The sequence below is a fragment of the Hemiscyllium ocellatum genome, chromosome 11 (assembly GCF_020745735.1).
Source record: "Hemiscyllium ocellatum isolate sHemOce1 chromosome 11, sHemOce1.pat.X.cur, whole genome shotgun sequence".
NCBI classification, from domain to species: Eukaryota; Metazoa; Chordata; class Chondrichthyes; order Orectolobiformes; family Hemiscylliidae; genus Hemiscyllium; species Hemiscyllium ocellatum.
In genome coordinates this window covers 35,868,328-35,891,957 of record NC_083411.1, presented here as the reverse complement: position 1 = coordinate 35,891,957, position 23,630 = coordinate 35,868,328, and the positions used below count along the sequence as shown (strand labels likewise).

At 40.4% G+C, this 23,630-nt stretch overlaps 1 protein-coding gene across 3 annotated transcripts in view; it reads right to left on the bottom strand.

The window, feature by feature from the left end:
• gab3 (GRB2 associated binding protein 3) overlaps positions 1–23,630 on the bottom strand; it is a 140,927-nt gene that overhangs the window by 17,293 nt on the left and 100,004 nt on the right. For all 3 annotated transcript variants that reach the window (XR_009645177.1, XM_060832120.1, XM_060832121.1), the window contains exons 4-7: positions 20,445–20,902; positions 18,867–18,952; positions 6,441–6,687; positions 170–260 (exon numbers count right to left, since the gene is read on the bottom strand). Coding sequence is in view for 2 of the 3 variants with exons in the window: in XM_060832120.1 (XP_060688103.1) it covers positions 170–260; positions 6,441–6,687; positions 18,867–18,952; positions 20,445–20,902 (882 nt within the window). In the remaining variant the exon portion in view is untranslated. The remainder of the gene's footprint in view (positions 1–169; positions 261–6,440; positions 6,688–18,866; positions 18,953–20,444; positions 20,903–23,630) is intronic.

Sequence of the window (23,630 nt, the reverse complement as noted above, 5' to 3'; positions counted from 1 at the left end):
GCATCTTTGGAATTCTCTACCCAATATTTAATGGTTGAGACTTTGGCTAAATACGAGAGAGTTGTTAATGAGTACGAAATTAAATCCCAGTAGGTGTAAGTATCCTCAAAACTGAAAGGAGGGAAACTGGAATAAAGGAAAACCTGTTCACATGAGTGAGTATACTTACAATGGCATACTGCACGTTCTATTGACACAAGAATGGTTGTAATGTCCCCTGATTGTCGATAGGCTCGTCAGATCTAAAGGTGGCGGTTTCACTGTAATTTAAACCATAATAAAAAAGCATTCAGATTCATTAATATACTTCTACTTTGAAAAATATTTTCCCATGATTCCCTTGACTTTACAATGCAAAAGCAGCTTTTTTAGCTAAATCAAACATTTATTAAGTACTCAATAAACAAAAATTTGAGCATTGAAATGATAACACTGGATCATCTATCCTGAACATAAAACCTATATTCCCCATATTGGGGTTATGATGGTTTACATCCTTACTCAAGCAAAATATATGTTCTAAACCACCCCTGCCACTTACTCTGGTGATCATGAGCATGAAGTATAGATACCCACTTTTGGGGTGGACCCTAACAGCATGGTTCCATTTTAGTGCAGTTTGTAAATTTGGAAACTTGCGCAAAAAAGTCATCATTTTTGTTTCTCTGAGGTTCTTTTGTACACTCCAAGAAGCACATTGTAACTGTGAATCCTCATTTCTGTTTTGATCAAACTTCTTCTTCCCCAATTCTCCTGTTGTCAACATTCCCAATACTCATTACCTCCCACTTGCTGCTCCTCCCAGTCATTTATTTCCCTCCTCTGACCCTCCCACTGTCAGGTTCAGTGTCCCTACCAGCACACACTGTTTCCCACTTGCTGACTCCTGTGCCAGCTCTCTTTCTGTGATGAAAGAGTCACAGCAAGTGTCAGGGAACAAGCAAGGGGTTTGGGAGAGAGAAGCAGAGATTGGGGAAAGTAAATCGGAGGATTTGGAGAGCAGCAGTAACTGGGAGGAATGGCAAAAGTGTTGTGATGACTGTGAACGAGTAAGGGGATTTTGGGGTCAGTTAGGTTCCTGGCACCCAACAGGATTTTAGTGTAAAAATTACAGATCAGGAATCTAATCCCCCATTCTATGTGCTTTCTTGTGACAAAGTGACTTTTCTTTAGTGTTGAGTTAAGAGTGCTAAACAAGGGATAGTCAATAAATGAATAGATGTTACAAATTTTGGATATTCATTCTATTTTTTTTTAGGTTCAGCATCACTTGTCTTTCCTGTAATGCACTCAATATCCCTTCATCTTTACTGATCAATATCAAGTCACATGACAGCGTGACATGGGGTTATTGCAACAGATCAAACCTGGATAGAATAATCCCGGTCATGATTATTCTTGACACAGAAGGCCTTAACTGCTGCCACTCTCAGTCTCTGTCTTACCTACAAATTACACATATCATACCTTTAATATAATGAAACATGTCAAGGAGTTTCACAGGAATTTATATGCTCCTGTGAAGTAGTATGACAGCGAGAAACATAAAAAGAATTAGCAGAGTTAACATTTTGAGTCCAGACGGGTCACTCGAAATAGTAACTCTGCTTTCTTTCCACAAATACTACCCAATCTCATAGAGTCATAGAGATGTACAACACAGAAATAGACCCTTCGATCCAACCAGTCCATGCCGACCACATATCCCAACACAAACTAGTCCCACCTGCCAGCGCCCGGCCCATATCCCTCCAAACCCTTCCGATTCATATACCCATCCAGATGCCTTTTAATTGTTGCCTCCACCACTTCCTCAGGCAGCTCATTCCATACACGTACCACCCTCTGTGTGAAACCGTTGCCCCTTAGGTCTCTTTCATATCTTTCGCCTGTCACCCTAAGTCTATAACTGTCTAGTTTTGGACTCCCCCACCTCAGGGAAAAGACTTTGTCTATTTATCCTATCCATGCCCCTCATGATTTTATAAAGCTCCATAAGGTCACTCCTCAGCCTCCGACATTCCAGGGAAAACAGCTCCAGCCCATTCAACCTCTCCCAATAGTCAAATCCTCCAACTCTGGCAACATTCTTGTAAATCTTTTCTGAACCCTTTTAAGTTTCACAAATCCTTCTGATAGGAAGGAGACCAGAATTGCAATATTTCAAAAGTGACCTCAACAGCCGCAACATGACCTCCCAACTCCTGTACTCAATACTCTAACCAATAAAGGAAAGCATGCCAAATGTCTTCTTCACTATCCTATCTACCTACGACTCCACGTCCAAGGAGCTATGAACCTGCACTCCAAGGTCTCTTTGTTCAACAACATTCCCTAGGACCTTACCATTAAGTCATGCTAAGATTTGCTTTCCCAAAATGCAGCACCTCACATTTATTTGAATTAAACTTGATCTGCCATTCCTCAGCCCATTGGCCCATCTAATAAAGATCCTGTTGTAATCTGAGACAACCTTCTTTGTTGTCCACTACACCTCCAATTTTGGTGTCATCTGCAAACTTACTAACTGTACCTCTTTTGTTCACATCCAAATCATTTACATAAATGACGAAAAGTAGTGGACCCAGCACCAATTCTTGTGGCACTCTTCTGGTCACAGGCTCCCAATCTGAGAAACAACCCTACACCACCACTATCTGTCTTCTACATCTGAGCCAGGTCTAGATTCAAATGGCTACTTCTCTCTGTATTCTGTGAGATCTAACCTTGCTAACCAGTCTCCCACAGGGAACCTTGTCGAACGCCTTACTGAAGTCCATATAGATCACGTGTACCACTCTGCCCTCATCAATCCTCTTTGTTACTTCTTCAAAAAACTCAATCAAATTTGAAAGTCATGATTTCACAGGCACAAAGCCATGTTGACTATCCCGAATCAGTCCTTGCCTTTCCAAATACATGTACATCCTGTCCCTCAAGATTCCCTCCAACAACTTGCCCACCACCAACATCAGGTCACTGGTCTATAGTTCCCTGGCTTGTCCTTACCACCTTTCTTAAATAGTGGCACCACGTTAACCAACCTCCAGTCTTCCGGCACCTCACCTGTGACTATCGATGATACAAATATCTCAGCAAGGGGTCCAGCAATCACTTCCCTAGATTCCCACAGAGTTCTAGGGTACACCTGAGACCTGTTAACTTTCTCCAGCAATTTCTGAGTTTGTTTTAGATTTCTAGCACCAGCAGTACTTTAGTTTATTATGTAAGGAGAATTAAGTCAGATGACTTAAGACTTGATCAAACAGGTAGATTTTAAGGACAGTCTTAAAGGAGGAGACTAAGGTAGAGAGGTGTTTGGAGGGAACACCACAGCTTGAGATCTAGGCAACTGTAGTTACAGTCGCCAATGGTCGAGTGGTTAAAATTGGATTGTGCAAGAAACCAGAATTACAGTGCAGATCTCTTGATGGGTTGTATAGCTGGAGTAATTTACAGAGACATGGAGATATTTGAAAGCAAGGATGATAATTTTAAACTCAAAATTTTGTTTGGTTGGGAGTCACTGAAGGTCAATCAAATCTACAGGGTGTACTGTGCAGTTATCATTCAGGAGCGTGTAGGAATCATCAAATCTAGAAGTAACAAGGATATAAGTCCGTAAGACCATAACACAGAGGAGCAGAAGTTAGCCCATTCAGCCCATCGAGTCTGCTCCACCATTTGATCATGGCTGATAAGTTTCACTACTCCATTCTCCCACCTTCTCCCAGTAACACTTGAACCCACATTGAATCAAGAATCTATCTATCTCAGTCTTAAACATACTCAATGACCTGGCCTCCACAGCCTTCTGTGGCAGTGAATTCCTTAGATTCACCACTCTCTGGCTGAAAAAGTTTCTCCTTATCTCCGTTCTAAAAGATTTTCCCTTTACTCTAAGGCTGTGCCTTCAGGTCCTAGTGTCTCCTAATAATGGACATAACATAGTGTCTCCCAATGTTGTGTGCAATTCTGGTCTCCCTCCTATAGGAAGGATGTTGTGAAAGTTGAAAGGGTTCAGAAAAGATTTAAAAGGATTTTGCCAGGATTGGAGGGTTTGAGGTTGAGGCAGAATAGGCTGAGGCTATTTTCCCTGGAGCATCGGAGGCTGAGGGGTGACCATATAGAGGCTTATAAAATCATAAGGGGCATGAATAGGGTAAATAGACAAGGTCCTTTCCCTGGGTGAGGGAGTCCAGAACTAGATGGCATAGATTTAGAATGAGAGAGGAAGGATTTAAAAGGGATCTAAGGGGCAACTTTTTCACTTAAAGGATGGTGCATGTACGGAATGAGCTGCCAGAGGAAGTGGTGGTGGCTGGAAGGGTAAATGAATAGGGAGGATTTAGAAGGGTATGGGCCAAGTGCTGGTAAATGGGACTAAGTTAACTTAGGATATCTGGTTAGCACAGATGAGTTTGACTGAAGGATCTGTTTCCATGCTGCACATCCTTATGACACTATCCACTTTGTCCAAACCATTCAATATTCTGTAAGTTTCATTTAGATCCACCATTATCCTTTTAAACTCCATCAAATCCTGACCCAGAGTTCTCAAACATCCCTCATATGTTAAGATTTTCATTTCTGGGACAATTCTCATGAACCTCCTCTGAACACACTCCAAGGCCAGTACATCCTGCCCAAAATATAGATATTTTTAGAGATATAGAGCCCAAAACTGCACACAATACTCCATATGAATGAGGGTTTAGGGATGGCATGAGTGTGAACTTGGCATTCAATACCAGTTAGAAGTAAACTCTTTGGTAGAAGGTTGAGAAATGCAAGTAAATTTCAAGCTGTAAATCATCAGAAGTCCCAGTGCATGCTTGAAATGGATGTAATCCTGCCACATGGTATCCCCACTAGTTTAATATTTAAATGAAGACACAATTTACTAGCTCAGTGAGATTAGATTGCAATTTACATTCCTTGTAAAATGCTCAGATGAAACATCTTTGAGCGCAGTTCCAACCTATAACTAATGAGTGTAAGGCCACAGTAGAAATATTGGCCTGATTTGGCTGATTCAGATATTATTAATCATAGAGGCCACCAAAGTATGCGGTCATAGAAATTAAAAAGTTAGACTGAAGTCATTATGAAGGGTGAATGAACCTTAGTTTGTAAATTGGTGGCAGTCAGGAGTGTAGGTTATAATGGATTCAATCCTCTTAATGACACTTCTACTAATAAGTTGTTCAATTGTATTTGTAAAAGTAGCAATAGGATTGAAATTGAGGCAGGCGATCAAGTACAGTTAATAAAGCATTGCCTTTCATTTAACAGACAGTTGGAGTTGAACAGGAGAAAAGTAAATCTTCCAAGTCCCAAAATATAACATTTCACATCAATTAAGTCAACAACTAACAAGCAATTTCATGAAATATCTAAGCAACAGCTCTACACCTGTCTTTTTTTTTCCATTTGCCAGCTGCTCATATCTGGCACCTTCAGTTTTAGTTTTAAAACTCCAATCAAGTTTCCCACCACAATTTCTTTCCCTGTTCTATTTTTATTTCCAGTACGTAATACAGGATATTACATTTTCTATTTTTATTTTTAATATGTGTGGTTTTCCAGAAGTGAGATGGAACACCTCCATTTGAGAAACTAAAGAGAAATCTGGGGCTGACAGAGGAACAGTTTCACACCATTCCTGTACTAGCTCTCTTAATCAGAGAAATTATCTCAGTTATTAATGAACTTCGGTTTATTATTCTACCATTAATAGCCAACGTCCTCTGTTTTCCTATTAGTCACTGTCTCTTGGCTAGAACTAATTGATGAATTCTGTCTTCTATCCCTCAGCATCAATCTTCCTCCTTTTCCAAACTTTTGAAAATTTAACGTGCCAGGCATAACATAAATAGCTAACTAGGACATCAAATCAGAAGTTGAGAACTTCTGATTTAGAATACCAATCTACTGCTAAAAAAAGACTTTACACTCTTAGGATCAACAATACATTTGTGGCTTTAACTAAAATCCAACCCTCTCAATTAATACTCATAGGCAAGCAAATTATAAGAGTTTATCTTCTTGCAAACAAAATTACTTGGACATTTGCACTTACAAGCCCATTGTTACTACATCTGCAGGATTTTGCTTTTAACCAATGTGCAATGCTATAAAAATTGTATGAGAAATTAAAGATGCCTAAATGAACTATTTCATAAATATGCCATTCTAAACTTGAAATGATGTGCAAATATTGGGACCTTTGAAAGCAGCCTTAATCTCACTATTTCAAAAGTGTTTCCTGTCTAATTCTGAACTCCACATTAATGTGTAAGTTTCTCTTAGATATTGGTAGGAAAATATCATAAGTGCTCTTCATTCTCATGAGTACAATCTCAATAAACTAATAAGGCCAAAGCCTTGTACCATTTGAAACACAGGTATAAAATGAGTATATTAAATGTTATCCTTACTCTTTCTGACTCGAGGCTTGAGGTTCCTGTTAACTGGAGGAGGTTCAATGTCTGTGGAAAGTGTAGGCATTGGCAGATTGCCTGTGACAACTGATGGCAAGACCAAATTTGTACATGCTGGACTCATGGGAATGTACCCATCTGATGTGCAGTCAGCCGCAGGCGTTATTGGAGATGATCCTGGATTCATAGGAACATAGCTATCATCAGTACTGTCTGCGGTATTACACTGCTGGCCAGGAAGCTTCTGTTTAAACAAAGAGGAAAAAGTTGTGTTTACAAAACACCATGGTGAAACATGCCAGCACATCTGATGTGATGTACTATGTTTTAGATCACAGTAGGAGAGTTAATGCCATATACAGTGGGTTGAATTACCTCTTTCCTAGTTTTATTGTAAATAAACAAAACAATTGAGATGCAAACTAAACCAACTGTATTAAAACATATTACCTAAGAATTTGGTAACAAAGTGACAGCAATTTTAATGCACATGTGCTAATCGTGTAGTACCTAGAGAAGAAGTGACAATCCATGAGTTGCAAATTACCACAAATTGATCTCAAAACACTTTTTGTGTTCATTTTTAAGACAGCTTTCAGTGTCTAGAGACACTGGATGGAGACAAACCACGTGCTTACTGTAGCTCAAGTTTCTTCCTACGGGCTGCTAGCTGTAGTTTAAGGGACAGCACTCCACATCAAATGTAGCTGGTCAGGAGTCTCTCCAGCTCTTACAACCCACAGGAGGGACTTGCAGGTTGTCAATTAATTTGCTTGGAGATTTTATGAACACACCTTCTATAATCAGCAAGTCTTGGGATGGGACTCGAAACAAGTGCTTCTGGATAAGAAGAAAGCACACTATGCACTGAAACCACAAGAGCTCCTCCTGTTTGTATTCTCAGATAGTAAACTTATAAATTTTAAAATTTGAATTTTGATTTCCTGCTTTTCACGCTTGTCCCTCCCATTATTTCTCTTTCTGTACTTGATTTCATTCTAATTCAGCCAACTCCTTCTTCATTTTTCTGTTTCTTTCTCAATGGTTGAATTTAATTGGTTTTAATTTAACTGTTCATTCACTAGTATCATAGAATCATATAGGCCTGGAATTTTGAAACAACAGGAAGAGGCCCTTTGGCCCATCATGTCTGTGCTGCTCATCAAGCACCTACTTCTCTTAATCTGACTATCCACACTTAGCCTGCTATGACACTTCAAGTGTTCATCTAATTATTTGTTAGATGTCTTGTGGGTTTCCATCTCCATCAGTATGGGTTCCAGATACTTACTCATTAATGGGATAAAAAGAACTCCTTAAATTCCCCTCGAGACCTCCTGTTCCCTAAATCCAAGGTGAGAGATTACCTCACATTGTTACAATCAGGTGAGATGGGTTGAACTGGCATCCTTCTTTTCAACCTCCTCAGTTGGTAACAACAAGATTAAATCTGATTGAATAATGAGGCCATTCCTTTCTCTATTAAAATGTAGTTACCTTTTTAAAAAATATTTTATTGAAAAATAGATTTTTTTAATAGTACAATTAATACAAAACAATACAATTCAAAACAATACAAAGAAAGAGCACCCAAAAAAATGTAAAAAACCCAAACTGCCCTCATGTACAAGTATATAAATATGTATATTAAAAAAACCCAACTACTTAACTAAATAAATAATAACTAATAACAACCTAATAAATAATAACAATACAGCTCAGCCGAACAAAACACTAACTCTCGAATATCAAGGGCATTAATTTTCACCTATTCATACACTCATAGATCCCCCCTCTGGATATTACACTCGTAAAGCACAATCATTACGGCTATATAAAAGCCCTTATTAGTGTGGCAGACAACTCTGTGTCCAGTTATTCCAAAAAGGGCCGCTATGTCTTATGGAACTTCTCAGTTTTGTGGTGTACTATACATGTGAGAAAATCCAAGCGGATGTGCTCCATAACAATAGTCCACCAACTCGACACGCCTGGGGAATTTACGGATCCCAATCAAACAAGATACACTTTCTTGCGCAGAAAGTGAGGATGTTGGCAAGATTTTTCTTATGCGCATCTACAGGGAACACACTGGGCAGGCAAAGAAGAAGAGAGATCAGGTCCTTCTCCACCCTTACACTCAAAATCCCCTCCATTGTACTCTCCACAGTTTTTCCAGTACGTTTGAAGCCTATCACAGGACCAGAGACAATGGATAAGAATGCCCATTCAGACCTTGCACTTGGTTTAAATTTTGACAAACGATCCGGAGCCAAGTGGACCCTATGGAGAATCTTCAACTGTAAAGCATGAGTCCTATTACAAATTGACAGCTTTATTGCTTATTCCCAAATATCTTCCCATGCCTCTGAGAAAACCTCAATGCCTAGCTCTCTCTCCCACCCCCTGCAGAGTCAATCAAACTCATCTGAGGGGGCACATTCCAATTGATGATATAAAGTGCTGACAGAAAGTGTACTCTTAGCACTGAACACCCTCTCTCTGTCGGATTTGTAGGGATCAGTCAAAAGTGCAGTCTTTTTTTGAATACAATCCCGAACTTGAATAAAGGAAAGAAGTCCCTGTTAGAAAGCTTGTATTTCCGTTCTTACTGATCAAAGGACATCATTATGTCTCCCTCAAATAAATCACCCATACAAGACACACCCCTAGATGCCCAATGTTTGAACCCTGAATCTATCATCCCTGGTTGAAAACCCAGCATACCCACTACAGGGAAAAAAAAATTTGTTTTGCCAATATTGCCTTCCCTCTGCCGAATTGTCCTCTATACTTTAACAATTTGGCAGCGGGAAGGCAATATTGCCATAACCCAATAGTTAACTCTCCTCATTTTGTCCAAAAACAGCAAGCTAGTAAGGGGGCACCTTGCCTGAGAGGTTTCAATATCTTACCATATTGAAAGAGGGTTCCCACAAGCCCAATCACTCACAAAAGATAAAAGCCAGCTTAGTTGATAGCTTTTAATGTCTGGGATATCCACTCCCCCCAGTCTGTGAGGCAATTGCAGTGTACCAAATTAAAAAGGGGCTGCTTACGATGCCAAATGAAAGAGCTGAACCAGCTGTTCAGTCTCCTGAACGTTTGCTGATTGAAAATCAGGGGGAGCATCTGTATAGGGTACAACAAACGGGGGACAATATTCATCTTAAAAAGCTCTATCCAACCTAACCATGAGACTGGAAGCACCTCCCATCTTTGAAGGTCTTCTTTGATTTTGTCGAATAATTGAACAAAATTAGCTTTAAACAACCGATCGAAAACTGGAGTGACGAATATGCCCAAATACATAAAAAAAAACCTGTGACTACCAAAATGGGAATCAAGATTCACACTCAAGACCTAACACCTTCTTCAGACCCCCCCACAAGCATAGCCTCTGATTTTGCAAAATTAACGTTTTATCCCAAAAAGGTGCCAAATGAGCTGATGCATTGTATCAGGTGAGGCACCAAAACTGCTGGATTTGGCAAAAAGAAATGAGGACATTGTCCATGTACAACAAAATCTTATGTAATTTTGACCCCCACTTCTGGAGCCGCTATATTAGGATCCCCGCGAATGGCCTCCGCCAATGCTTCAATCACCAATGTAAAAAGCAATGGCGAAAGGGGACAGCGCTGCCGGCTGCCCCTAAAAATGCTAAAATTACCTGATTGTACTCCATTGCTGATGACTGCAGTGAGGGTCACTGTAGAGAACCTCTACCCATCTTATAAAGGCTTCACCCAAGCCAAACTACTCCAGAGTTCAAAAAAGATACGGCAACTCAACTGGGTCAAATGCCTTCTCAGCATCTAGAAAAATCACCAATCCCTGTATTGACTGTTGTTGACATGATTGAATTACATTAAGCAGCCTCCTAACATTACTGGAGGATCTGCGGCCTTTTATGAAGCCTGCCTTTAACAATTGAAGGTAACATAGTCTCTAGCCTTAACGCAAGAGTCTTAGAGAGGATTTTAAAGTCCACACATTTAAGAGTGAAATGGGCCTGTACAAAGCACAGTCCTCTGGGACCTTCCCTTTTTTAAGAATAAGCAAAATATTAGCTTCTCTTACAAATGGCAGGAGATGATCATGAGTCATGTTGAGCATCGGCCTTAACAATTCCTTATAGAATTCGCTGGGAAGTCCATCAGGACTAGGTGCCTTTCCACTCTGAAGCTGGTTCACAGCCTCCTGCATCTCTTGCTGTTATAAGGGGGCATTGAGAAAAGACTCTTGTTCGGGAGTCACACCCAGGAGCTCCAGATCCTTGAAAAAGGATTTCATCTTGGCCCACCCCTCCTCACTACCCTCAGATTTGTATAATTCAGAGTAAAATCTCTGCAATGTCACATTATTCTTTTTTGGAATCACATGTTAGGTTCCCAGACCCTTCCCTAAACGACATAATGGCTTGAGGGGCACTCCTTTTCCTGATGAGATACACTAGGTACTTGCCCGGTTTGTCACCATGCTCATATAACCTTTGTATTGTGAAAGTAAGCTCCTTCTTTGCTGTCAGCGTGAGCACAGAATTCAATGCAGACTGCAGCGCCGTAATCCTCTGTAGCTTGGCCAATGAAGGCCTGTAAAAGTAAGCTGTTTCAGGTGCCTTCAACCATGCTGCTGCCCACCCTTCTGCCACCTCCTACTGTCAGAGTAGGAAATAGCTAATTCCCGGCATAGGCTTTGGCAGTTCCCCAAAGGATGGACGGGCTACTAACCGAGCCTGAGTTAATGTCTAGGAACACCCTAAATTTTTTAGAGAAGTACCCCACAAAATTATTATCCTTAAGGATAAAAGGATCCATTTGCCAGTGCCTCGAGCCCACTATAGATTCCTTAATCTTAACCAACAGTTACACTGGAGCATGATCGGAGATGGTAATATTACCAATCGTACAAGATGCCACCAATTTAAGGTTTGCCACAGGGGTCAGAAAAAAAATCAATCCTGGTGTGACATCTGTGTGGGTTGGGAAAAATGTAAAATCCCTGCCTGTAGGGTGAAGGTTCCTCCAGATGTCCACCAACCCTAACTCTACTCACAGATCCACTAATTGTTTAGTAAAATACAGAGGGTATCGGGGGGGCCTTTGTATACTGTGGGATCCATAAGACAATCTTTCCCTGTAATGATATTCCGGGACTCGAGACTGATCAATTTAGAGAACACTTCTACCAGAAATTTGAGGGGATGGGCTGGAGGGCAGTAAACATTTTAAACACCATATTCATCTTCATTTATCAGGGCTTTGTGGATTACAAACCTCCCGTGTGCGTCTTTAACACACTCCAGTAGCTTAAATGGGAGATTCCTTCTAACCAATATAGCCACTCCCCTACTTCTGGTATTAAAAGATGAAAAGTAAACCTGATCAAAGCCATTCTGCTGTAGTTTCAAATACTCCCTATTATCCAAGTGTGTCTCCTGTAATAAAGCAATATCCACCTTTTCTTTTTGAAGACTTGACAGTACTTCTTCCTCATAATTGGTGAGTGACTCCCTTTGATATTCCAGGTACACCATTTAATCAAGTCATTAGCCATAACCTTCTGGAGTAACATTTAGATTCCAGAGAGGAGGAATTCGAATTACAAATCGCCCAAGCCTTAGTGTTGCAAAATCTATCCAACATAAAAACTACATAAACTAAACCCATCACAGTTAACGAACCTATAAAGCTATCAAAAATTACATACAAAAACCAAAAAACAAAGCAACTGCCAGTGGCACTGAATAGGGGAACACACCCCCTGCCCAAAGGAGGCATCTACGCATCCCAGAATCCAACTTTCCATCCCACTGCCAATACTGCAGCCAGGGTATTTAAATACCTGAACTGGCATAAACTGCCCGTAAGTGGGCATCTAGCCAACTCAACCATTTTCTCTCCTCCTAGCTAGAGTTGCATCATAAACACAAGCAGAAAAGAAAGAAAATATACCTTGCAATAACTCTGTGAACAAAGAAATTTTGAAAAAAAAGAATAAGTACCCCACCCATCCTTTGGTATAACTTAACTTAGAAATTGAATGTTCACATTCCAACTGCCCCCGAACTTAATGTAGACCAGATATTACCAATTTAATAAAATAGAAAAAGAAAGCCCCGACCAGACTTCCTCTTTTTATGAAAGAAAAAACAGAGGTATACCCAAACAGCATGACTATTTATACATACTAAATTGTTCAGATTGGGTTAATTTGTCCATAAAGTCTCTTGCCTTTTCCAATGTGTCAAAGAGATGTACAGAACCATCGAAGGTGTTCCGAAGCAATGCTGGATACCTCAGAGAGTACTGGATCCCAAGCTCCCTTAGTCTTCTCTTGACACCGTCATATGATTTTCTTTCCTTGATCACTGCTGGAAAAACATGATCTTAGAGCCGTTGTAAACTAGGGCCTTCAGATCCTTCCCCTGGATTCTAGAAGCTTCCACGATTCTTTCCTTTTCTCTATAGTGAAGAAACTGCACCAAGATAGGATGAGGACATTTGTCCAGATCTGACCTCTGCATCATAACCTGGTGAACCCTCTCAATCTTCAAGCCTCGCATTCCAGTCTCTAAGTTAAGGAAGTTTGGCAACCAATCCTTAATAAATTCCTTGGCCGGTCACTTATCTTCTGGCAGACCAACGATCTGAATATTTTTTTCTCTGGCCCGGTCTTGAGGTCATCAACCTTGTCAAGCAAATTACAGACCTCCGTCTCCAGGACCTGGATCCTATCCTTGGAGGAACAGGTATCAGCTTTCGCCACTGTGACTCTGTGTTCTACCTCATCCATCCTTTTCTCCAGGTCTCCCAGCTGCTGTTCATGCTCCTGCAGCACGATAGAGATCGGGGCCAGCCTCTCCTCTAGCTGCTTGTCCAACATGTTGCGAGATTCGTGAGCTCCTTCACCAGGACCGGGTCGGACATAGAGTCTGAGGATCCTCCAGCCTGGGCCGCGGGCCCGGCCTCGGATATACCTGCTCTCTTCTTCGGCATCTCTGGACGGTGAAAACCAAGGTAAGTTGGTCTCTGATCATCTCCTGGGACTCCACAACCTTTCCAGAGTCCCAGGATATCGTGGTGGTCTGGGTAGGGCTGGCTAGTACTTTGTCCCACTTGCAATGCGGTGTGGAGCTCTGCAATGCAAACTTCCTAGATCGCTGCCATCTTGGATCCCCCCCAGTTACTCATTTTAAATGTAGGCAATAAACAGCCAATCATAACGTTACCAGAAGAGCAAATTTATTGTCTTTCTTCCCTAAGGAAAAATTAATAAAGATGTGACATCAAGGCTTTTGTCCAGTCACCTGCACCCACACACACAAATATGTATATATTCACACATGCACAAAGTTAAGAGTATCTAGCACAAAGGAAGATAAAAGGATACATGCAGTTTAGAGTCATTTAGGTGTCCTTAAGGCATGAGGTTTTAACCTGACACCGAGGGAGATAGATTGGTTTCTTGGATGTTGTTACAAGTAACATATGTTGAAATTATTTCTAAAGTTCTCTAATCCTTCTTTCCAGTCAGTGCTATCAACATTTATCCTTGAGAGACAGAGAGAGAGAGCCTGTGTTTGGTTCTGATCCTCAATCCCAATTCTTGATTTGGCAACAAACGTCTTGAAATTGAAATATGATCCATTTCTGTGGAAGTTGTAGAACCTATTTTATATCCAACATGTGTATATTCTCATAACGGTGTAAATCAAAGAGCTGATGATGATGACCTTTCCCCTTGTGGCCTAGCTGACTGGTTTCAGTGTACTTGATTAAAATGTGAGTTTCAGTTCAGACTGTCCTTGGTGAAATTCAAATTGGTTTCATGAGACTTGACGAATGTGTGTTGATCAAATAATTCCTGTGCCATGTTTAAATCAGTGTTTTGATTCTTTTTTTTGAAGTATTCCCATTTGAGTGAGTCCCAAATACTAAATCAGATGATGAAATTGAATCATCAATAGTCCATTTTTAGACCATTAATGACACACTTAGAAGCTTTCACTTCTAACAATTTATGACACTTTTTACTAAATGTTCTCTTTCTTTAAGATGGCCCTTCATTCCATTTCCTTGATCCAGTTTATGGTCACAGATTAATATCGTTATTTAGGTGAATTTCATGCTCTACCTGTAGACAGCTGGGAGGTGAGTGGGGCCATATAATGGACTGAGAAGGTGCAGGGTGGAGATCCCTTCAGCTTTCTTATAATCTCTCATTAGGTTCAGGGCGGGAAGACCAACCTGGAAATTTCCTGCCCAGAGCCAATTGAGGTCCATTATTGTCCAAATGCTACACTGGTAATTAACCTGTGGCAGACAGGGGCTCAGCAATGTGTGCAAAGTAAACCCTAGCAAGTATACCCGTGGTCATGTGGAGGCAAGCCTCCTCCTCAGGCATCCTGTGTTCAATGATGAAACTCGCTGGTGGCCAAGGAGAGATTTTGCAGCCCTTCAAAAAAAAAATTCAACTGGCTTACAAAGGTCTCTATAACTGAGTCTGATGATCTTGGCCTAGTCATTCATATCTGGGGAAGTAGCAATCTTCATCCTCAGGCCTCCCGAACTTAGTGGTACTGTTTGTACTGGAGACTGACCATTTTCTGATTGGCATACACCTTTTCAAGGCAGGACATCTGCTCTATACATGCATAGAAAAAGCAACAGAAAATTGCCAACAGTGGAATTGGAAACCCTGTCAACCGGCTGCCACAGTGTCATAGAGTCATAGAAATGTACAGCACAGAAACAGACTCTTTAGTCCAACTCTTCCATACCGACCCGATATCCTAAATAAATCTAGTCCCATTTGCCTGCATTTGGCCAATATCCCTTTGAACCCTTCCTACTCATATGCCCATCCAGATGCCTTTTAAATGTTCTAATTATACCAGCCTCCACCACTTCCTCTAACAGCTCCTTCCATACATGTACCACCCTCTGTGTGAAAAAGTTGCCACTTAGGTCCCTTTTAAATCTTTCCCCTCTCACCTTAAACCTATGCCCTCATGATTTGCTCCCACCCTGGGAAACAGACCTATCCATGCCCCTCATAAGGTCACCCCTCAGCTTCTGAGGTTCCAGGGAAAAAGCTCCAGCCAACTCAGCCTCTCTCCATATCTTAAACCCTCCAAACCTGACAACATCCTTGTAAATTGTTTCTGAAATCTTTCAAGTTTCACAACTTCCTTCCTATAGCAGGGAGACCAGAATTGCATGCAGCATTCCGAAAGTGGCTGACCAATGTCCTGTACAGCTGCAACATGACCTCCCAACTCTTATACTTAATGCACTGATCAATAAAGGCAAGCATACCAGCGCCTTTCATCACTATCCTGTCTGCCTACAACTCTACTTTCAAGGTACTATGAACCTGTACCTCAAGTTTCTTTGTTCAGAAACACTCCCTAGGATCTTGCCATTAAGTGTATAAGCCCTTTCCAAAAGGCAGCACTTCCCATTTATCTAAATTAAACTCCATCTGCCACTCCTCGGCTCCTCTGACCAAGGTACTGTTGTACTCAGAGGTAACCTCCTTCACTGTCCACTACACCTCCAGTTTTGGTGTCATCTGCAAATTTACTAACTCTATCTCCTATGTTCACATCCAAATCATTTATATAAATGACAAATGGGTGGCACAGTGGCACAGTAGTTAGCACTGCTGCCTCACAGCGCCAGAGACCCGGGTTCAATTCCCACCTCAGGCGACTGACTGTGTGGAGTTTGCACGTTCTCCCCGTGTCTGCGTGGGTTTCCTCCAGGTGCTCCGGTTTCCTCCCACAGTCCAAAAATGTGCGGGTCAGGTGAATTGGCCATGCTAAATTGCCCATAGTGTTAGGTAAGGGGTAAAATGTAGGGGTATGGGTGGGTTGCACTTCGGCGGGTCGGTGTGGACTTATTGGGCCGAAGGGCATGTTTCCACACTGTAAGTAATCTAATCTAAAAAAAAGCGCACCCAAACTGATCTTTGTAGCACACCACTGGTAACAGGCCTCCAGTCTGAAAAGCAACCCTCCATCACCACCCTCTGTATTCTACCTTCAAGCCAGTTCTGTATCTAAATGGCTAGTTATCCTTTATTCCTCCCTGTGATCTAACATCGCTAACTAGTCTATTATGAGGAACTTTGTCAAATGCCTTACTGAAGTCTATATAGATTAATAGTATACTAATGTGTATTATCGTCTTGCCTTATTGAGCACTCATTTAATTATCCTCACCCAGCCATTCAATGATTCTCACACTTAAAAAATCCTGAACTTGCCAAATTCCAGACAAACTCTCATTCATAGCCTGCCCAAGGGTTCCCGTGCATGCATGTAGTGTGGTAGCATGAGAGTGTGTGCGTGTTTCATTCAAAGTTCCCTTTAAAATCAGGGACTTGGTCATTTAAAAGGCACAATAACTTTGTGGTGGAACGGCATTCAAACTCCACAGGCCTAAGTATGACCACTAGAGGGGAGTCCCATGACACAGAGTCCTATAGCTCTGCAAATATTTTTGTATCCAAATAATAATACAAATATTGTTTGAATCTATCTTTATCACAGTATGAGCTTCATTTGCAATATGAAAAAAAGAAACTGAACGTCAAGAAAATGCAATATTTAGGAAAGGGAAAGGAAGCAGGGCAGCATTGCGAGTAAAAGATAAAATCAATACAATATTAAGGAAGGATATTGGATTGGAAAATTATGAAATAGAAAGTGGACAGGTGAAGGTAAGAAACACAAAGGAACAGAAAACATTGGTGGGAGTTGTCCGTAGGCCCCCAAACAACAGCAGAGGATTTAAGGGAAGCCATTAAACAGGAGATTAGAAATATATATAAGGATAAACAGTGATCATGGTGGCTTTCATTTTATGTGGATTAGAAACACCAACTATCAAGAATACTGTGAAAGAGAATTTCCTGGAATGCTTATGTGATGGCTTTCTCAGATCAAGACACTGAAGAACCAACTAGCAAACAGCCAATCCGAGGCTAAACAATTCTTTTTTTAAAGAATTGGTATAGTGTGGAAGCAGACCATTCAGCCCATCAAGCCCATACTGCCCTACTGAAAAGCATCCCAGCCTACCTTGTCCCTGCATTTCCAATGGATAGCCCACCTAGCCTGCACATCCCTGGCCACTATGGGCAATTTAGCATGACCAATCCACTTAACATGCACATCTTTGGACTCTGGGATGAAGCCAGAGCACCCAGAGAAAACCTAGGCAGACACAAGGTGAATGTGCAAATGCCAGTCAGGCAGTCACCCAAGGCTGGAATTGAACCCTGGTCCAAGGTGCTGTGAGGCAACAGTGCTAAGCTCTGAGCCACCATGCCACCCCATTGCATTTTGCAATGAGGAAGGATTAAGAATCACGTTATGCAACATCTGTTGGGGAATAGTGACCATAAAAATAACAGAATTTGACATTAAGATGGAGCGTAAAGAAACTGAGTCCTGAATCTAAATAAAGGAAATTAGGAGGCAATGATTTGGCAATGGATTGGGAAACCTGATGAAAAGGTGGTTAGGCAACGGCTAATATTTTAAAATGTATTCATGAACTACAGCAATTATTCATTCATTCCGGTGAAATAAAATGGACAGGTAGCTCAACCATGGCTTGCAACAGAAATCATAGATAGTAATAAATCGAAAGAGAAAACATAAAACTGCCAAATAAAGCAAACATGAAGAAGCTGGCCAGAATTAGGCAAGTTCAAGTTGTGTAACACTGGGAATTATGGAATAATCAGGCAAGCATGACCAAATCAACACTCACCAAAGCAAGAAGGCAATAGATATGTTTATTGCAGATTGCCTGAAAGTATTTGTGTTATACTGCTGCCAGGCTCCTTCCTTCTCACCTAACCCTCCCAGTTGCAGCTCCTCTCCATCTTTTGCCCATTTTGAAAGGTGGCTAAGAGTCAAGGAGAGGAATTGACAAGAGAAAGAGTCAGGGAGCAGGACAGAATCAGGAAGGGGCAAAAAGCCAGAAAGGCAGAGAAAGCCAGGGAAGGAGAAATAGCAGCACAAAGATAGGGAGTGAAAGACAGTCATCAAGTAGGAGGGTGTCAGCAAGCAGAGGGGCTGGCAAATGAAGCAGTGACTGAAAGTTAAATGGAAATTAGTAGCATGTTTCTTTTATATTCTAAACTGTATTTTATTTTAAACACAATTCATAAATACAGAACAATGGGAATGTACAGTTTTGCAACTCAAGCTATAATGCGTTAAAGCTTTATTTTTCCTAATGAAGAAGGGCCCAGAGAATCGAACAACAGCTTTTACCTGGTCATAATGGGACAATCTTAAATTTGTTTCATTTAAAGTTGCTGCAATTACAACATCAGCCAACAATCAGACAATTACTGTACCAATTGCAATACAAAAGATTTTGTACGCAGAGTACTCACCATATTTAGATTAAGCCCTTCATTTGCAGATATTATGCAGTTCCCTTGGAAATCAGTAAATGGCAGTAAATTGCACCCCTCCGTATCTGAAACATAATACTTGGTTATTACATTGAAGTATGCATCACTATATTACAATAAACAAATCAGCAAAGATAAGAAGTGGTCTGTGGATGTGAATTCTACTTCAGAATTTTTAAAATTGATTTTCACATTAATAGTTCTGATCTCCATATTTAAGGAAGGATATGCTTCCAGTAAAGTGTTCATTGGATTGGTCCCTGAGATGTTTGTCCGGGATGAGAAGTTCAGTAAATTGAGTCTGTACTCTCGTGAGTTTAAATGAATATGAGTTGATTTCCTGGAAGTGTACAAGATTCTGAGGGGGCTTGCCAGCATCAAAATTGAAAGGATGCTTCACCTGATTGAGGTGAACATGGGGCATATTCTGAAGGTAAGGGATTGATGATTAATGACTGAGAGGAATGTGAATCTTTGGAGCTGTCTCTGTCAGAGGGTTGTGGATATTTTGTCATTGATTATATTCAAAGCAGATATTGATAGACTGTTCATTTCTCAGGAAATTGAGGGAATGGGAAATTTAGTTTAGTGAAACTGTGGTAAGGTGGGGTAGTATTATTGAGTTGAATGTCGCCAGTATAGGCAATGATGAAGAGTCTGACAATACTATGCCTTTAAGAGATATATTATGCCTTTATTTTAAATGAAAAAAGGCGGAGACAGAGGCAGCATGTGGTTTGCTTGAAGCCAATACAGTAAACAGCTTGTGAGCCCTTGGATTTTTTTTAAAAATTGAACAATAGATGGAGTCTGAATGGGCAGGATCAAGCTCCCACAGAATCAAGATTTTTCGTTTTAGTTTTCAGTAGTTGCTGGGATCCTGAGGCTAGATGTGCAGGCTTTTATTCTGCTCACAGTTACTGCTGAAAGCTGGGATATTCTTCCTGTGCTAGAGTTGTGTGTGAGACAAAATATTTTACTGAATTTGCCTTTGCCAATGGTAGGTTTATGGGATGTTACTGTATTGAAACAGTTAATTAGTAGTAGTTAATAAACTGCTTTGTTAAGTATTTGATTTAATACAGTCAAACCAATTTTGTCTATTTTTACACTATTGTTAAAATATAATGTGTTTTGCTTAAAGTCAAGTAGTTTGATCAACTGAATTGCATCTAGAATGCAACGTCTTAAACTTAGCTTTAAAATAAGAAAACGTTAAGGTCTAGGCTATCTTCTTCATATATTTTGAGGGGAATTGGTTTAGTCCATAACAAGAGGAGATGGACCAGAAAACCTGCTCAGGGTCAAAAATGTCTGAGATTCACTGTCAGATATCACATAAAAAGGCAACAGCAGTTGATGGCATTGCAGAGTTTCTGGCAGTAACTGAAGCATTTGGATAAATGTATCATATGCAGTAAAGATATAAAGCGGGTTTAAGAAGCTTCTGAAAACATGGAAATCTTAATGGATAGAAACTAATAAATTGAAACAAACTTTATACATTTCAGCAAAATCTTACCGGATATATCCCAATATTTGGATCGGTGACATTACCTTTCCAATTTTTTTTCTCTAGATTTGAGAGAGGGATTCTTTTCGGTACTGGTGCTGGATTTATTGCATAGGCACCGTCCCCATTCTGAATCACTTTGTGAGTCTTTTCACGCTCCGTTAGTTGGTTCGGTTTTGGTGGCCTTGGCGGTGGAGTGTTGGACAAAAGGTGAATCCCTGTTACACCAAATGGCAGTGCATTGTGGTTTTTGTCAAAGTTAAAGATCTGTGAGAATGAATAAACTGACAATGGAGATGAAGATGCTGATGAAGGTCCACTCTGATCTTGACTGGGAAAAATGACCATTTGTGAATCCTGCAGATTTTTATATAAAGGCACATTGCAAGATGTTTGTGTTGGGGTGCCATTCTTAGATTGTGGATTCTCCTGAATTTCATCTGATCCAGTCAACTCAAAGGAATGATCGAGTAATCTATCACATGGTGAACAGCTGTTGCTTCTGCAGAAATAAAAACATCAGATTCAGAAAGACAAAAGAAAATACTTGCAGTTATACAGTACCTTCAAAATCTCTTAGAAACTTCCCCAAACACTTCATCTAGAATAAATTAGGTTGAAAATTTCATGACTGTTAATATGTAGGCAGCATGTCACAAACAACAATTAGATGAAAGACTTGTTAATCAGCTTGAGAAAGAAGTGCTAACCAGATCGTCAGGAGAATTCTGCTTATTTGAATAGTGCTCTTGGATTTCTGACATCCATCTAAACCATTGAAACAGGCAGAAGAGGCCACAATATCAATTTGATCTGAAGATTGGTGTCTGAATAATGTAGCATTTGCTTCATACTGCACTGAACCATCAGCCTAGATTATGTGCTCAAATCCTGAAGTGAGCATTGAATCCAACATCTTCTGACAAAAGCTTCAGATGTGGTTCAAGTGTCGGCTGGCTGTTAGTAACCGATGATCACTCCTAACGCAACACTTCAGCAAATGTCACTTCAAATCACAAGGTAAATTTAAATTAATGCACTGTGATCTCAGCACTTCAAAAATTAAACACACCATTTTCCTATTATAGTACCCAGCTGAATGCAATATTAACGCATTATCCACAATAACAGTTCATGCTATCACAGTAAACTAAAAATCCATACAGTGTCCCCTTTCGACATTACAGATTCCTTGATATATTAGAACTGTATCATAAGTAGTGAATCATAATGGACGTCTATTTATAAGCATCTATTTATTGATGGAAATTATAATTGAATTTCGATTGGACAATGTAGCAGTATTAGTTTAAATGGTCACTACACCAACAGTCAGATTTTATTTTTCTAATTTTCTCTCATATTTTCATGAACATGCTATATTCTAAAGTACAACTCCACGTGCCATTTCAGCTGTTGGTATCATGCAATGTGTCTAGCTTTCATATGTGAGAGTTGGTAGTTTATATGACTTTGGATGCGATCAGTACTGAAACTGGAAGGAGGAAGTCTTGTTCTTTGTTTCTCCCAATGTTACACAAGCCCACTATTCCTGGCATCATCAGAAAACTTAAAGATTTTACAAACATGCTCAAAATTCCCTTGCCTTTTAGGGCCAGGTTGACAGAAAGCACAGCCCAGGTTTCTGCACTCAACAAGAATTACTATTTAATACAACTCAGTAGATTCTGGCTATGGGTAGACAATTATGAACCAGTATAAAATCCATGAGAAAACCATGACAAAACTCCCCTAAATACACAAAAAAAAATCAGTGTGACGGGCAAAGGGAAATATCGGGCAGGCAGTTCAATGATCCAGGTGCACACAGACGGTCAGGACTTGCTGCTCCTCAACCTTCCTTCCCCAGGTACTTTCACTTGCTTGCAGAAGGCATGGAGTGACTGTTTCACAATTTATATAATCTCCCACTTATTGGTCAAAGGCCACAGATTACAGCAACTGATGAGGGGAAATGAACTGGCTTTCTTCAGCCTTGAGGTGTTTTGTTTTACTGCAGAGTAAAGGATAGCTCCTTCCTTTTTCAGAGGTCTGATGGCTTCTCAGGAAACTTTCACACCCACAGGCTTTTCAGCTGGGAGCCAATCACACAGTTGTTGGCAGCAGAAGGCCTTTGTCATTGACAACTGGTCATCATTCTGCAACAGCTACTTGTTGCTAGCTATATTTTGTTTTGCACACACTCACTAGTTCCAGTTCATCTATAACTAGACTTCCCCCAGTGCCTGAACAAACTACAGTTTAAACTACACTTACAATGAGTGTCGATAACTAGCTTTTCAAACTAAAACACTAATCCTTTTCACAATTTTTGATTCTTGAAATAGTCCTGTTCTACTTCAGGTACAAAAAACAAAAATGATCTTTACACTCCCCCAAGACCATTTAAGTCAATAATTGCACCCCAGCTAGCTGCATGAGGCAAGTCCGCTCTCTCAAAACAGACCATGAATTGGACCAAGGACTGTATTGCCATACTTAGAAAGGAGCACAGCTACACCATGAGCTCTTAAAGTAGTGATTTATTTTTGATTTTCACCCATGTAGAATGAGGCAAGCTAAAGGAGGAAGCAAGGGCTAAAGTCTTTACATAAGAAGTAATTTTCTGCATTCATTATGTCACCATCACTCCACTTCTGTCAATAATGACAGTTAACCCAAGAAATTACCAAACGCCAGACTAGGAACCTTCCCTCCAATTATTATTTAATCATATGCAGTGCTATCTGACATTTGTTTATTGACTCCCTACACCAGACTTGGAATTCAACGATGTGAACAAGTCAAATTTTGCCTTATGTTGCTGAGATTTCTAAATAGAAGTCCGTTTCTACTAAAGGTTCCACATTCATCAATTATTGCAATTGTGACATTGAACATGTATGATCAACACTAGGCTCCACTAAGAAAAATCAGACAAGTTTAATTCAGGTGAAGTCAGGCAGCCAATAGCCAGGGCCGCTGTTCCAGCAAAGTAATTGTCAGGTGCTTGGGGGAGGGGCAAGAGAAATCAACATTCTCGCCTCTGATTGCCACCTTGTGGCCACTGTTGGGAAATACATGTGTAAATGAAAAAGAACAGGAACAATTTCAGTTACTGCACTCTCAACAGAGAAACTGGCAACTGCAATTCACCCACTGTGTTTGTACACAAAGACAAATCATTTGATCAAGGTATCAGACAGCTCCAAGCCTGTGAAACTGTGCCC